General features: G+C 35.6%; 1 protein-coding gene across 1 annotated transcript in view; it reads left to right on the top strand.

The window, feature by feature from the left end:
- Positions 1-14,426, top strand: part of LOC126148418 (general odorant-binding protein 83a-like) — a 41,710-nt gene extending 27,284 nt beyond the window's left edge. Inside the window, exons 3-8 of the mRNA XM_049915757.1 lie at positions 1,493-1,545; positions 1,701-1,736; positions 1,829-1,931; positions 2,056-2,120; positions 13,900-13,984; positions 14,064-14,426. Of these exons, the coding sequence (XP_049771714.1) occupies positions 1,493-1,545; positions 1,701-1,736; positions 1,829-1,931; positions 2,056-2,120; positions 13,900-13,947 (305 nt within the window). The 3' untranslated portion in view covers positions 13,948-13,984; positions 14,064-14,426. The remainder of the gene's footprint in view (positions 1-1,492; positions 1,546-1,700; positions 1,737-1,828; positions 1,932-2,055; positions 2,121-13,899; positions 13,985-14,063) is intronic.
- Positions 14,427-17,933: the final 3,507 nt, after the last annotated feature.

The following is a 17,933-nucleotide window of genomic DNA, read 5'->3' as shown; positions in this document are numbered from 1 at the left end:
GGTCAACAAAGAAAAGATATACTGTGAGGCGGTGGTAAGGATCCCCATCTTTTGAAACAAGCACCACAAGTGTCTGTGATGGACGCCACTCATTACTCTGGTAGCTTTTTTCGTTTTTTTTTTTTTTTTTTTTTTTTTTTTTTTTTTTTTTTTTTTTTTTTTTTTTTTTTTTTTTTTTGTGCTGAAAATTTTCTTTGCGAGGTTGGTTCCCCCAGAATATAATAGCATATGACATTAATGAATGAAAATAACTGAAGTAAGAAGCCTTAATGGTATCTAGGTCAGCCACTGAAGCAGTAACCCGTAGTGCAAATATTGCTGAGCTAAGTGTTTAATAAAGATGAAGAATGAGTGTCGACCAATTACATTTGCTGTCTATATAAGCACCCAGGAATTTTGTAACCTCAACTTTTTGTATTGCTTGATCTCTACACTTAATATTAATTTCTTCCAGATTTCTTTGTGGAGTATGGAATCTCATGTAAAGGGTTTTATCTGTATTGAGTCAGCGACAATTTGAACAAAAACCAATTTACTATATAATTGAAAACTTCAATGGAGTTTGTTCAAGATTGCTGTCTGTAAAATCATCAATTAGAATTCTAGTGTTATCTGCAAAAAGAGTAAATTTACTCTTTGTATCAGAACAAAATGGGAGATCATTAATGAAGATGAGAAACAGCAGTAGACCCTAAGCAGAGCCTTGTGGCACACCACAACTTACTGTGCCCCACTCAGATGAGGCAGGCTCTCCAGATGTGCCATTCAGCATTATAGTCTGCTTTTGGTCCTTTAGGTATGACTGGAGCCATGAACCAATGGTAACACCCAAACCATAATATTCTGCTTTTTCAAAAGAGTTAGATGGTTTACACAATCAGAGGCTTTAGAGAGGTCACAAAAAGTACCTACTGGAGACATTTTTTGTTCATGGCTTCCAGAACTTGATTGGTGAAAGAGAATATTGCTTGTTCTGTACAAAGACCTGCACAAAAACCAAACTGACTTTTGTTTAGGATATTGTGGAAGCTGAGATGAAACATGGATGATGAACAGTTCAGGTGAGAAGAGAATAGGAGCTTTCAAAACGTGTTACAGAAGAATGCTGAAGACCATGTAACTGTACAGAATTGGGAAGAAAAGAAATTTCTGGAACAATCTGACTAGAAGAATGGATCAGTTGATAGGACACATTCTGAGACATCATGGGATCACCAATTTAGTACTGGTGGGAAAGGGGTGAGGGGTAAGGGAGGGGGGGGGGGGGGTAAAAGCTATAGAGGGTGAGCAACTTGACTTGTTCCCTACACCTCAAGTTTCTCCTTCTTGATGTGATCTATGGAACATGATGAATATGTGAATGAAGTAAGGTATCTCAAATACATTCTATATCAGTTATATTACAGAGAAATGTTAAGATCGGATGGGTTTAACAGATAACTACTAAGTAAATGTGTAAAAAATGGCATTTAACATACATTTTTATTTACAGAAATGCTCCATAGATATGCTGATGGGGAAACAGTAGATGACGATGATTTCAAGGTTTGTAGTCACATATTTTGTCACTTATTGGGTGCTGTACTCATATGCATGATTGCAAAATTCATGTCCAATAAATAAGTGATACTGCTTATGAACTGATTTCAGTACACAAAACAGAATGCACCTAACAAACTTTTGTTTTCTTTTTCTTTCAGTGTTACTTGAAATGTATTATGGTTGAGTTTAATTCTGTAAGTATCTCAAGTCTTACAAAACAATGCTGTAAAATACCAAACACTGTTAACAGTCATGCAGTATAATAAATAAACATTTCCTGTTTAAGCTCTCAGAGGATGGAGTTTTTGTTTTGGAAGAAGAATTAGAAAATATTCCTCCAGAAATAAAAGAAGAAGGCCATAGGGTTGTACACAGCTGCAAACACATAAGTAAGTAATGCTGATGTAAAGTCTGACATGAAGTTTACCAAAATAATGATATTCATTCCATGAATTGCAAATCTAAACAACCTACAAGAATTTAATCATAGTAATTAGGAAATTTATGTTACAGATCATGATGAAGCTTGTCAGACAGCTTACCAGATACATCAGTGCTATAAACAGAGTGACCCTGAGGTGAGTGGGCTATATTATTTTGTTCTTAATATTGTTGTGGTGTTCAGTCTAAAGACTGGTCTGATACAGCTTCCCATGCTAATCTATCCTGTCCAAGCTTTTTCATCTCTGCATATCCGTTGCAATCTATACCCATGAGAACCTTCTTCCTGAACCCAACCTTGTTCTCTCCCTACAATTTTTACCTCTTCCACTTCTCTCTAGAAACATATTGATTATTCCTTGATGTGTCCTACCAGCTGACCACTTCTTTTAGTCAGGCAGTTTGATAAATTTCTCTTCTCATCAGTTCAGTTCAGTATCTCTTCACCAGTCTTCCATTCTACACATATAATCTTTAGCATTCTTCTCTGTACCACATTTTAAAAGTTTATATTCTCTTCATTTCTGCACTCCCATTTCTGTACTCCTTAGTGCCCATGCATTTTCATTTCTTAGTGCCCATGCATTTTCACTTGCATATAGCACTACACTCCATACAAATACATTCATAAAAGAGTTTCCAACACTTATATTTATGTTAGATGTTAAAATATATCTCTTTTTCATATATTTTTTTGGCTATCACAAATATGTATTTTAAATCCTCTCTGCATCAATGATCATCAGTTATTATGCTGCCCAAATAAAAGAACTCAGCCACTACTTTTGGAGTCCCTTTCCTATAGTGATTCTCTTAGCATTAGCTGATTTAATATGATTACACGTGTCAGTACCTGCCTTCTTTAAAAAAGGGATTATAAACTGCATTCTTCTTCAACCCTGAGGGTATTTTTTCTGTTTCATATATCTTGCATAATATCTTGATTTCCTCAAGGATCTCATTGTTTATGAGGAAATGTTGGCAACCCCAGGTGCTTTGTTTCAACTTAGGTTATTCAGTGCCCTATCAATTTTTTTTCACAGTATCATATCTCCCATCACATTCTCACCTACTTCCTCTTACTCTTCAATAGCATTGTCTTCAATTTTGTTTCCTTTGTATAGCCCTTCTATACATTCTTTCCATTTTTCAGCTTTTTCTTTCTTGCTTAGTATTCATTTACCATTTGAGTCCTTCATGTTCATACAGTTTCTGTAGTATTCTTTATGTGGCATCTCTCTTTCCTGTAATCAGCACACTTTTACAGCTTTACATTTCTCCTCAAACCATTCCAGTTTTGACATTTTGCATTGCCTATCTATCTCATTTTCTAGACGGCAGTACACTCTTTTGCTCGCTTCATTTGCTGGACTTCTATATTTCAACCTCTTCTCAATAAAATTCAATATCTTGTGTATTACTCATGGATTTCAGCTATATCCCAAAGGGATCTTTCCTTCTTTTATTGTATTCATTTCTCCTGTTTCAGTCAATGACTACTTAATGTTCTCCTTGAAATTCTCAAAAATCATTGGTTCTTTCAGTCTATCCAGGTCCTATGTCCTTGTTACTGGTTTCCTAAAAAACTATAGAAATTTTCAATGCAGTAAAAAAATCAGCCTGTTAGAGTTGGGATCTTACAGTCACCTGGAATTATGTATTTAAGTCTATTCTAGGAATTCCAGATTTGTTTATACTTGTAGATGGGAAGATCAAGGATAAGTAGGGTAATGCCCCATCAACAATGAGGTCATTAGAGACAGAGCACAAGCTCGGCATTGAGGAAATTATATCAACTGTGTCATTTTTTAATAGGCTAACCCAACATTTCAATTAAGGAATGTACGAAACCATGAGAGCTCTAAATGTGGATGGCAGACCTCAAAAATTATGAGTCCACTGTATATTTTCAGATACAAGATGATACTTTTGTTATTTGGCCTCATGGCAGTGAGAGTTTGAACAACTTTCTAGAACATCTGAATACAACACACCCAAATATTTGTTTCACAATGGAAAAGGATGGCTGCCTGCCCTTCCTTGATTTGTTGCTCAGGAGGATGGTTAATGGCAAATTGGCATGATTGGGTACTTTGTACCCTAGTTCACAAGACCCACATTATCCCAGTCCCTGAGAGTCTGTCTGTTGAGTTAGCCCTTTCATCAGAAAGGTTACAGTGAAAGACAGACCATCCACACACTGATGATAATACTGAGGTGGCACCAAAGCCTTTATGCCTCACATAGGGAGCATTTCCAACAGGATTGGTATTATTTTGTGGAAATTTGATGTCAAATCTGTTTTTCAACCAGCACTAAGATTAAGATCCTTTTAGGTTTCATAGAGGATGATTCTCGTTTGTGTGGGTGTCTACAATATTCCTAGCAGCTGTGGCATGTTATATATTAGTCATACTATCAGGGCTCTGGAGGACAGGTGTACTGAGCATAAAAACCACATATGCTTACAACTGCTGAGCAAATTTGGTACTGCAGGACATCATCTTGTCACCTGTCATCCTATGGAATATAACAACATACAAGTTCTGTCATGCACTTCCAGCTACTGGGGTAGTATTATTAAGGAGGCAGTTAAAATTAAATTTGCAAGTAACCTTATAAATATAGATGCAGGTTTTTGCTTGAATTCTGCTGGAATTCTGCTCTTTCCCTTGTTAAAAAAGCAGAGGGCCAGAGCTAATGCTACCTAACTAGCTGGTTGTTAATTTGCACAGCACTTACTTGCTGGAGTTTAGCCTTGAAAATGATGGGGTTTGCACCTGTCAAAATATCAGTAGTTGTTAATGATGCCTGCAAGTTATTTTAAATGATATGTTGTTTGTGTGGAAAAATGTTCTCAGACCGGCCTGAACACAGACTGGAAAAAAAAAACTAGCCATGAAATGCTGTTAGTTTTCCTTGAAAATCACGGAAACTATGAAGGTAAAATCTGGTTAATACCTGTGCATTGGAATTACTCAACTGAGTGCTAAATCTGCCATTAATGTAAAGGGCACAAAAGCACATGTATAGTATTAGGAAGTTTGGGACTTGAATTAAAACACAGTCAGCTGTAATCTACTCCTAGCTCACATCATTTGTTGATTGTCACTGACTTCATAATTAACTCATTTCATAAGCTTCAAGAGGCGTAAAATTTATGATAAACTTTTTACTTACCTTCTTTTCTCATAATGGCTCCAGTTCTTCACATCTTGGGGCTGATTCTTGAAGCTGAAATTTTTGGTAATGTTGGTTCTCATGGTTCCAATTGACATAAATAATGCTGAAGTATTGCCTGAGCAGTTATTTACATTTCTGTAATTTTTATACTTTCACATTTTTTCCTATATCACACTGTCTTTACAATTTCCACTTCAACAAAACAAAAAATTACATTGTTATTGCCTAAAATAGAAACATGTCTGATGACAACAGAAGCATGTCCATTACTATTCCACTCTGCAATACTAAGAATATTTCAAAGAATTTACAACTTTTTGACAAATGACTTTCTATTAATTTCTACACCATTATTTTATAAATGAATCCAGAAGTAAATATAGTAAAATCCCACCCAGTTAGCCATGCGGTCTCATGCATGGCTTTCTGGATTGGGAAGGAGCACCTGGTCCCCGGCACGAATCACCCGGCGGACTTGAGGTCTGGTGAGCTGGATAGTTTTTAGGCAGTTTTCCATCTGCCTCAGTGGATGCGGGCTGGTTCCCCTTTTCCGCCTCAGCTACACTATGTCGGCTATTGCTGTGTAAACAAGTTCTCCACGTACGCGTACACCATCATTACTCTACCACACAAACACAGGGGTTACACATGTCTGGTGTGAGATGTTCCCAGGGGGGGGGAGGGGGGAGGGGGGGAAGGGGGGGTCCACCAGGGACCAAACTGCACAACAACCCTGAAAGAGTGGTTCGATGTGGGGTGGCAGAGGGATGGAGTGGACTGCGGTAGTCGTTGTGGGGTTGTGGTCCACTGCGGCTGCGGTGGAGACAGAGCCTCTCCATTGTTTCTAGGCCTCCGGTTAACATACAATACAATACAATATAAATATAATAAACATTGTCAGATTGCAAATTAATAATAGGAATTTTAAGGGTGTCAGATACTTCATAATTTCAAAAATTTCTAAAAAAAGAAGTAATTTTAACGGTACGTACAGAGCCAGTACATATTGATTGTAACAATGAAAATAAAGTAATTTCTTTTTATGGATTATAACCTGAAATATACCACATTGTGTACAAAATCACATGAAATTCTTTTAGAAAAACAGCTGACATAATATTAATCTGTTTAAAAAGTTGTAATTATATTTGGTATCGACTACTTCTGTTGAGGAAAAGTAAAGCTAGAGGAGGGTGTCCCTTTATAATACCCCCTCACAAAATTTGGAAACAATGTGTTTACAATATTTTGGGGCAGACTATGAAGTTTGCCTAAAAATGTACAAAATGATGCCAAAAGATAGCATATGGATGTATAGAAGTATCTGATACATAGCATATTACAGAAAACATAAGGAAAAAATCTACTATATAAGTCATAATTTATACGTATATCAGGACATGGCACTCAGATTTTCTTATCTGTGGAACAATCTGTCACAAGACAGTTAATACAAAGTCAAAACTACAACATTGCAACACTAAACTATAGAAATAAATACAGAGACAATGTAAATTACTAGAATTACAGATTGCAAGTATACATTCATAAAATCATGCCTTCAAAATCTTCAAAAGAGTAGAGAAAAAATTCAGAGCCTAGGTGTACCACACCGGCTAGAAACCAGCAAAAACTGTTTCGACACAACAAAATGAATAAAGTTCATAATCATATCAACAAGTTTGATCATATATAAAGAGTTTTTATAAGAAGCATGTAGCCTCAATCAACAGTTGCATGCTCTCCTTGAGTACACACACACACACACACACACACACACACACACACACACACACACATATACATGCACACACACACACAGTCACGATGGCCAGGGTACCAAAAACAGAGTTAAGCATGGGTTTGCCCATAACTCAAATTCTTATGAGATATAATATTGCAGTACTCAGAATAAGTACAGGTAAACAGAGTCATAAATAGCTTTGAATGATGACATAATCAAGTAGCTTCAGGGCCAAAATCAATGTATGAAAGCAGACATGTAGACATCTTGTTATATTGTCTATACTACCAAATGTCTTCCACACTATTTGCTAATTGTCCATACAAACTAACCTACATACATAAAGGCTAGAAGATTCATTTACAATTGATAAAAAATACTGATTTAGAGTTATATAATGTATTGGAAAGTCAATCCCCCTACTTGAAAAAACACACATTTATGTGGAGTAATACTGTCTTTGGCAGTCTTGGCTAACAATTTACAAATCTCAGCTATAACTGATGTAGCTGACAGAGACTTGAGTACATTATGCAGCACCTATAATCTCATGTAAGTTGACAGGTCCAGCGGGATACAGCCACACAGCAGTGTGGGGAGTGGATCTGCCAACATCTTGCTGTTTCCTCCCTAGAGTTCTTGTCACACCCTCCAATGGATAGGTAACTTCCTGTCTAGCATTCACATCAAATCCTGAAACATTGTTTTTTGTACTAAATATGCTGTTCAATACCTTCTTCACATCACACAGCATATGCTCTCTCCATTTATTTTACAAAAGCAATTATGTAGGATTTACGTCAGATAGGATTAAAAAGTGTTAACATATGAAACTTAAATAAACAGAGCTGAATGCAATGAAAAAAATGAAATAATAAGATGATACACACAGATACACTAAGATACTATTACTAATTTTTACAGTATGAAAACTCACTACTAGATATTTAATGGTACTGTCGTATTCCAAAATTGTAAAAAGGTCTACTCATTTACCATCATGGCATATATGTATCAAATTCTACAGCACAAATCTACTACAAAACATAAGTACATAGTGTATCATAGAGTTAAACTCAGTCAATAGTTAAGACAGAACTTTAAAAAGCACATTAGCTTACATAATATATTCCTAACAGTTACAGTGTATGCCTTTTCATGTTTCTGCAGTACTCTACTAGCAAATTCAAGATATCTATGTTCAATAACACCATCAACTTCAACCTCACAAAACAGATGAGCACCCAAACCAAAATCTCTGCTGTCTGTCACAATACAAAAAGAGAGAGACAAATCTGGTCTGAACAATAACTGCCTTTAACACAACTGCCCTTTGACCTCAGAAAAAGCATCCTAACACTTCTGATTCCAATCCCAAATGGTATTCTTCTTCAAAAGTTCACAGAAGCATGTAGCATTCAAAGCTTGGCAGCTAGAAAATTTTCTATAAAATCCAGTTAACCCAAAAAATTATTTAAGTTGTTTTTTGTTGTGAGGAGTAGAAACATTAGCAATAGCATCAACTTTCTCTCTATCAGGTGCAATTCCTTTCTCAGATATAACATGTCCTAAAAATTTAACTTCTTCCACACCGAATTTAGACTTACCTATTTTCAAAGTCATACCTCCTGACTCTAATTTTGAAAACACATCTCTTAACAGATCCAAATGTTTTTCCCAAGTCTTTTCAGTGTGCAAAATGTCATCAATGTACACAATTAATTTTAAACTCACTTCACTTACCAACACAAAATCCAGAGCTCTTATGAATTCTGCCACATATAAATTTAGCCCAAATGGCACCACACAGTACTCAAAACACTTACCTCCATACAAAAATGCTGTATACTTTCTAGAATTAATTTCAAGTGGGATCTGGTGACACCCAAAGGTCAACTCCAAACTATTCATGTATTTTACATAATCAAGTTTGTGTAACAGCTCGCTCATGTTCTCAGGAAGGTCATTGTCTCTGATAAGAAACTTACTAAGATGTCTAGAGTCCAAAACAATTCTCACTTCACCATTTCTCTTACTTACCACAACTAAAGGATTATTGTAAACACTCCTACTTCTCTCAATTACACCCCACATTTCCATTTTCTGAATTTCTTTCTCTATGTCTTTCCTTTTTAAAAATGGTATACTATATGGCTTGAGAAAGAAACGTTGATGGTCTCTAAGATAAAGCATGCACTGATAGCTTTTCACTTTCCTTGCTTTCTCACTAAACACATTTCTAAACTCCAATAACAAATTCTTAAGGTGTTCCTTTTGTTGGTCGGTAAGAGCTGTAGCTTCCGTTACTTTAGAATCAACTACACTTTTAAAATCCTGATCCTCAGTCTCATAAAAATCCATATCATCATCAGGAACCTGGTACTCACCTCAGTTCACAATGTTTTGCAGATAGTTACAACTTTTCCCATAGTTTAAAATACAGAAATCAGTTTTCACATAAATATTACTTTTAGGTTCCAAAATAAATAGTTCATTAGCATCCCATCCAAAACAAGTCTCATCTTTCACTATCCAGTCCATACTAAGAATTATATTTTCTTCCAGACTAGGGATTGTTAAGCATCCATGTTCAACAGTTTTGTCTGCTATACTAAATGTTTAAAGTACCTGAGATTTTACCAATTTACTTTGCTTACCTGTAGCTCCTCTTATCTTTACACCCACAATGGACATTTCCAAAAAATTCTTACTATACTTAATCTTGTCTCTAAGTGGTTCAGATATTCCACAAATTGGCCTACCTGTATCAATCAAACAGTTCCCACCCCCTGATCAGTCTTAATCTTAATGTAAGGACACCCAGAATCTGAATCATCATCTCCGTTATTAGACGTTTTATGTAGAAGATCACTTTCAATTTCATCTAATGCTACATCCACACTATCTTTACAGGGTATTATCAACTTTACTGGTACCTTAGCAGTACTTTGGTTACTAATGTTGTCAGGAAAAGTTTGAACACAATGAATGGATTCCATAGCACAATTATCATCACTTATTACAGAAGGAACACAAAATATATTACTGTCAAAATTACACTTCTTCTCTCACTTCATTCCACCAATCTGGAAACAAATTTTGACTAACCACAGCTAACTTATTCCAGGATGCACATTTATCTACAATATCATCAGTCTGGCCCAAAACACACTTCAGAAAGTTTTCACCTTTATTCTCTAGGCTTACCACTAACTCATCTTTACTGTTTGATTCATTACTCTGTATGACATTAATGAAAAACTGCTTTGACTGGACTGGTATGCCATGACTCTCTCTTAGATCATCAGATACATTACTTACCTTATCTTTATTGTCAACATTATTCACAAACAACTCTGAAACTTCATTACACTTGAACTCCACAAATACCTGATACTATCAACATCAACATCATCATCATCATTATAATATCATTCCAAAATTACTTCATTAACAACATCGTAAACAACACAAGTCTCATCTCCATCAACACCTACATTCACTTGGAATAAGCTAGCAGTATCAGACTTACCAACCTCAGCTATTTCACAGCTCTCTTTCACAACTATATCAAAAATACCACCTACTTCAGATCCAATACAGTCTTCACCTTATTTAAATACATCAATAACTGTTTTCCGACCAAGAGAAGAAATCATTAGTGCATATTACATCAAAATTCTCACTACTCTCACATTCTCATTTGTGATTAGTGCCTACATCACCATAATTAAACATAGTATCCCAAAACGTTTGATCAAAATATAAATGAGAAATCTGATATTCCTTCTGTTCAACTTCAGGTACCTGTGTCATATCATTAACACTTATTATTGCCTAATTGCTACTGTAAATTGGGTCCTGTGCTTGTAGTGTCTTCTCACCCCAAAACTGTGGACCTTCATTGAGGCAGACCCCCATTATTCCTATTCTGCTGATGTTCAGAATTTCTCTCTCTATCAAAATTTTGATCCTGATAGAAGTTACCACTATCTCTGTTTCTGTTGTTATTGGTTCAAATGGCTCTAAGCACTATGGGACTTAAAATGTGAGGTCATCAGTCCCCTGATTTAGAACTACTTAAACCTAACTAACCTAGGGACATCACACACATTCATGCCCGAGGCAGGATTCGAACCTGTGACCATAGCAGCAGCGTGGTTCCGGACTGAAGTGCCTAGAACTGCTCAGCCACAATGGCCAGCTCTATAGTTACTCCCTTTACAATTTCTACCATTCTGATTGTTAAGATAAAGACTTCTTTCTACTGCCCTGTCCAGCTTGTCAACATTTCATAAAAGCTGCTCAAGACAAACATAAGGTCCATGTACCAAACCCCCCCTGCAACCCTTCTGGTAATCTCCTTTTAAGTGCATCAATCAATGTCATTTCATCAAATGGTTTGTCAAGGTGTGTTGATTTCTTAAGTAGATTCTAACAAAACTCTTTCAGAGTACTGCTCCTATTACTATAATTAGGACCATTCAAAAATTCACTTTTAATTCTGCTCTCTTCAGCTTCCAACCAAAATTTATTTAAAAAACTTTTTTTCGAAATTTTGATATGTTTCGCACTGATTTAAATTTAAATTTATCTGAGGTAGAGCTTCACCTTCAAGACATCTTTTAGCAAATTTAAATTTTTGATTGTCACTCATGCCTGACATAAAAATATTTCTACAGTGGTGCAGAAAATCCTTTGGATGTAAATTGTCTGAGAGAAGGTTTTTGATAGGAATGATTGACCATGCATTACCATTGTCTGAATACAGATTTTTGTGAATGCATTTTTCCTGAACTGGTCGAATTTTTTGATCAAAAACATTTACATTAGTTTGCACATTGTTTTCAACATTTAAAATTTTTTGATCTAAACTGTTGATGTTGATCTGCCACGGACTTCTGATCAACTCTGACATCTTTAATATTCTTGGACTGTCTTGCTGATTCGACAATGAACTCATTTTCCAAAACAATAAATTTATTTTCTAAGATGTCAACTTTTTCATTCACACTTTTTCACCTCTCTGACAACCCATTTTTTAGTTCTAAAACTTGATTACTAAGTTGGTCTATTTGTTATTGTACCCTATCCATTTTACTATTGTTTTCAGTTTTTAGGTCATTTAATTATCCTTGTAGCGAAGTAAATTTGCTATATTATCTGTTCTTATTTCAGTTAACTGAACATTAACTCCACTAAATCTGCTATTATTATCTGTCTTCGTTTCCTCTAGTTTTGCCAAAATTAACTGCAAAATATCAGTTTTTACTATTTCTTTACTGACTAGACTTTCACTCGGCTCAAACATGTCCTGAATGGATCCCACACCTTTCACTTCTACATCACTAATACCCTCATCTATATATTAATTTTGTTAACAAGCATACAAATCCACAAACAAATTAGTTTCACAAATACTTTGTACTTATCTTTCCTTTTTGATGTCTCTCATCATAGTTATAAAGTCATCTTTCATTTGATCTGGTCCATCATTGTTGGTACATCGTCACTGGTGATCCGACTTTGTTGATAGCTCTCAGTCTTCTTTCTTCAATTGATCAGAAATCTATTCATACATAAACTGCAAATTACACAAATCACTCTGTCCTCTTCTGCAACAGACAAAACTTCATTATCAGTCAACTAATCCCAGATGCCACTATCACTTGTAATCCACCCCTCCCTCGTATCATTTGTTGATTGTCACTGACTTCAAAATTAGCTCTTTTAACGAGCTTCAAGAGAAGAAAGATTTACAATAAACTTTTCACTTATCCTCTTTTCTAGTAGTTAATTCCAGTTCTTAATGTCTAGGGGCTGATTCTTGAAGCTGAAATTTTTGACATTGTAGGTTCTTATCGTTCCAATTGATGTAAATAATGGTGAAGTATTGCCTGAGCAATAATGTCTGTTTCCGTAATTTTTATTCTTTCACATTTTTCCATATCACAATCTCTTTACAATTTCCACTTCACGAAAACCGAAAATTACATTGTTGCTGCCAAAAATAAAAACATGTCTGATCACAACAGAAGCGTACTACTCCACTCTACGCTTAAATCAAAATTCCAAAGATTTTACAGATTTTCTTGACATATAACATTTTATTAATTTCTATAGTATTATTTTATAAAGGAATCCAGAAGTAAACATAATAAATATCATCAGATTATGCAATTAATAACAGGAATTTTAAGAGTGCAAGATATTTTGCAGTATCAATTTTTTTTAAAAATAATTTTAACTTATCAATTGTAACAACAAAAATAAAGTAATTTCTTTTCATGGATTATAGCCTAAATATACCACATCATGTACAAAATCATATGAAATTCTTTTACAAAAATGGCTGAGGTAATACCAACCTGTCTAAAAGTTGTAATTATTTTTGGTATCAACTACTGTTGAAGAAAAGTAATTCTAGTGGAGGGTGTCCCTTTACACAGCCTTAAAGCTCTAATTTATCACAGGCTTCACCAGAATTGCCTCCCCCCTCCCCCCACCTCCCCAATGCAGCAGGGCCTATGATCTCTCTGGGCATATAAACTGGTTATATTACAAATACCAAGTTAAACTTTGTTTTACAGGTTGCATTACAACATCACTTTACATAGAGTGACACAAAGTCTCAACTCCCCATAAGTTAAGAATGCCCATAGAGAAGCTTGCATCAAGCTGAGACCTTGATTCAATCTCTGTGAAGTTTACTTTGATAACAGGACAAGCACTCCACTGTTGATACACAGTTTGAGTCCCAATTTGAAATAGAGCTTTAACAGAGAGTTATTGACAAATATTCAGTCTCAGCGTTACATTATCAATTACATTTATGATTAATTCCACCTGTATTATGAATAGAAATATCTGCAGACTCTCGTTTAGAGGTTTTAGTTCATTTTAATAACTAGATCTCATCCTTGTTATAAATAGACTACTGTTAGCAAAATTCTGTAAGTTACTTTCAGTATTTTTAATAACTTTTGCAGCTGTACAGTCTGGTAGTTCGTGCATTTGATGCAACCATTGATGCTTGAGAGGAAGTTGTTTCTGTCAGACAGTTTACAGTGAAAGGTAAGAGAAGTGGAAAATATTTTTCTGAGATAAATTACAGCCAATTGCATTGTTTGATTGCATCTTGTATTTGTTGCAGGACTGTCAAATTAGTCTGAGCTGTGAAGTGTTATATGGGTGCTTTCCTAAATGGATTTAAGTGGACTGTGTTGCACTGTACACCAAAAATTAATATCTGTACACCACAATAATATAACCAAGTAAACAATGGCATCACAAAGTACAATTCAAAATATTCTTGTATAAATCTTACTAAAGTCAGCTAGTGATTTTTTTTTGCACAGAGGAATAACAGTATTTGGAGTGGTCAGAAATGAAGCAACTCTTACTTGTACATATTACCAATATATGTGAAGCGTGGAAATACAGTATCTTTCTGGCGAGAGATCTGACCAGGCATGTAACAATAATTGTGTAGTAAACTTTTATTACCTCCATGAAATGCATATGCAGTTGATGTTGGTTTCTCAGTGCAATTCTGAACATATTCTGTTTGTATATATATCCTTGGGTTTTCTTGAGAATTCTTGGATAGACACTTAAGCATGTCAAAAATGGTTTGATTCCTGTATTATATCCCATAAAAACACTATCACGTCTCAGTTCCAGTACTCAGATGCTGTTTACATGTGCAGTGTACATTCCATGTAGACATGTATGCTGGAAGATTTATTTTGCTGTGAACATTGATTCCAGAAAATTTTTTAAGAAGTGTTTTCAGTCTGAGAATACACAGACAATTTGTACAATAATTTCCCTATGAGGTGTTCTTTATAACGTGGAATGTTTCCCTCTATATAATAGAGGGAAATATTCCACATTTTGTGGATATGTGCGGATGGATATGTGTGTGTGTGCGAGTGTACACCTGTCCTTTTTCCCCCTAAGGTAAGTCTTTCCGCTCCCAGGATTGGAATGAGTCCTTACCCTCTCCCTTAAAACCCACATCCTTTCGTCTTTCCCTGTCCTACCCTCTTTCCTGACGAAGCAACTGTTTGTTGCGAAAGCTTGAATTTTGTGTGTATGTTGGTGTTTGTTTGTGTGTCTATCGACCTGCCAGCGCTTTTTTCATTTTACAATTGCTGTTTACCAAAACAGAGGACTCCATATTGAGCTTTAAAAGAAAATAGTTTTGGAATAATTTGTCCTCCACTTATGCACATCATAGTTTACTCAAAAACTCACTTTTGTTATCAGTCACAATGCAATTAAAGAGTGTATGTACTATCACAGATGTTAATGAATGTCTGTCATTTATGCAATATCTGCGCTCTGGTTGTATGCTGGTTATGACTTCAAGCAGAATATGTATTTGTTGCTCTTTAACATCTGTGATGCCTTTTTTGCTTTTTCATTTCTGAGGCTAAAGTTATAGTTTCTTTCCATATCTTCTATATCAAACACTTTTATTACAAAAGTTGAAATGGTAACACATTAGATGCCAGTATTGATAAACTAATACTTACTGTTGCTATTTTATCACAAATTTATATAGATTATACAAATACTAAGTTTTAAGTGACACTCCAAGATTTTTATTTGCATCATACAAACGTTTTTTTTTCTTCTGATTTTGACTGTATATTACATCCTTTTAGTGGTGAACTCTATTCACAGTGTCACTGCATATTGAAATTTGGGAGTTATTTGTTTGTCCAGTGTGGAGGACAAGACAGTTTTACAGAATGAGGCAAGGAGTGCATCAGCGTTCTATAAGTGGATTTAAATCTTCAGTTCTGGTGTGACAAGTTTCAACATGAAAAGCAAACCAAGTAACCACAACAAAATGATTGAAATAGATAGTAATGGAGTGTCTTGGTACAGGCATTAGAAACAATAGATACATTATTTCCATATAATGACACTCATGCTATCACAATAATGACAAAGCTACTTATAATCAGAGGTGATTATTGCTAATGTTGCAATAATGGACATAATTATGCTGAACAGCAACAGAGAGGAGATGGTAGTATGTAAATAAACTCATGCCCAATTACTACTTTGGAGCTAATTTACTGGAAGGTCCTTCTACTTATTCTTAAAAACTTAAAAAGGGAGTGGAAAGGCCATAAGTATAAGGAAATGTGGGGAGCACAACACAAGTAGCACATAATGCTAGATGATGTGTACGTGTTGACCTCCATATATTTTCTATTTACATCTACATCCACATCCTCATCTCTATAGACATTCCGCAAGCTACTGTACGGTGCATGGTGGAGGGTACCCTGTACCACTACTAGTCATTTCGTTTCCTGTTCCGCTCGCAAATAGAGCAAGGAAGAACAACTGCCTATATGTCTTCGTATGAGCCCTAATTTCTCAATATCTTAGCTTCATGGTCCTTAAGAGCAATGTATGTTGGTGGCAGTATAATCATTTGGCAGTCACCTTCAAATGCCAGTTATCTAAATTTTATCAACAGTATCTCTCAAAAAGAATGTCACCTTCCCTCCAAGGATACCTATTTGAGTTCCTGAAGCATCTCTGTAACACTTTGGTGTTGTTCAGACTTACCAGTAACAAATCTAGGAACCCACCTCTGAATTGCTTTGCTGACTTCCTTCAATACAACATGGTATGGATCCCAAAAACTCAAGCAATACTCAAGAATAGGTTGCACAGTTTCCTATATGCGATCTCCCTTACAGGTGAGCCACTCTTTCCTAAAATTCTCCCGATAAACTGAAGTCGACCATTTGCCTTCCCCAACACAGTTCTCACATGCTCGTTACATCTCCTATCATTTTGCAATATTATGCCCAGATATTGACTGTGTCAAGTAGGACAATAGTAATACTGTCTCTGAACTTTACAGGTTTGTTCTTCCTACTCATCTGCATTAACTTACATTTCTCCACATTTAGGACTAGCTGCCATTCATCACACCAACTAGAAATTATGTCAATGCCATCTTGTACCTTCCTACAGTCACTCAACTTCAACACCTTACTGTACACCATGCATTATCAGCAAACAACTGAAGATTGCTGGCCAGCCCGTCTGCCAAATCATTTATGTATATAGAGAACATCAGTTGTCCTATCACACTTCCCTAGGGTACTCCTGACAATACCCTCATCTCCAATGAACATTCACCATCAAAGACAACATTCTGGATGCTATTACTTAAGAAGTCTTCGAGCAATTCATATATCTGTGAACTTTTTCCATATGTTCGTATCTTTGTTAACAGCCTGCAATGGGGTATCATGTCAATTGCTTTCAGGAAATCTAGAAGTATATTATCTGTCTATTACCCTTCATCCATAATTCACAGTAAATCATATGAGAAAAGGGCAAGCTGAGTTTTGCAAGAGTTTGACAATCAGCTTCAAATGCCAGTTCTCTAAATTTTCTCAACAGTATCTCTTGAAAATGCTTATTCATGGACAAAAGCTTCTCAGTCTCCAGAAGGTTTATTATATTCAAACTGAGAATGTGTTCAAGTATTCTGCAGCAAACAGAAGTTAAGGATACTGGTCTGTAATTTTGCAGGTTCATTGTTTTACCTTTCTCATATACTGGAGTCACCTGTGCCATTTCTCAATCACTTGAAACTTTGTGCTGGGTGAGAAAATCGTGATAAATGTAAGCTAGGTAAGTGGCCAATGTCATAGAGTACTCTTTGTCAAATTGGACTGGGATTCCACCAAGACCTGCTGATTTATGTGGTTTCAAATCTTTTAGTACTTTATCTATGCCAGGGATGCTTATTACCATGTCACCCATATGAGAGTCTGTCTGATGGTCAAATGATGGTAGGTTTGTACGATTCTCCTGTGTGAATGATTTCTTGAACATGAAATTTAAAACTTCAGCTTTCACTTTGATATCTTCAACTGCCACACCAGACAGCTCTGAGTTACTTGCCCTGATATTAATTTGATATGAGTTTGGTCACCTGAAACCAACGGTGGAAAAAAGACATTCGTTCATAAGTACT

Source organism: Schistocerca cancellata, chromosome 2, assembly GCF_023864275.1.
Source record: "Schistocerca cancellata isolate TAMUIC-IGC-003103 chromosome 2, iqSchCanc2.1, whole genome shotgun sequence".
Classification (NCBI taxonomy): domain Eukaryota; kingdom Metazoa; phylum Arthropoda; class Insecta; order Orthoptera; family Acrididae; genus Schistocerca; species Schistocerca cancellata.
This window is presented reverse-complemented; position numbering and strand designations above follow the sequence as displayed.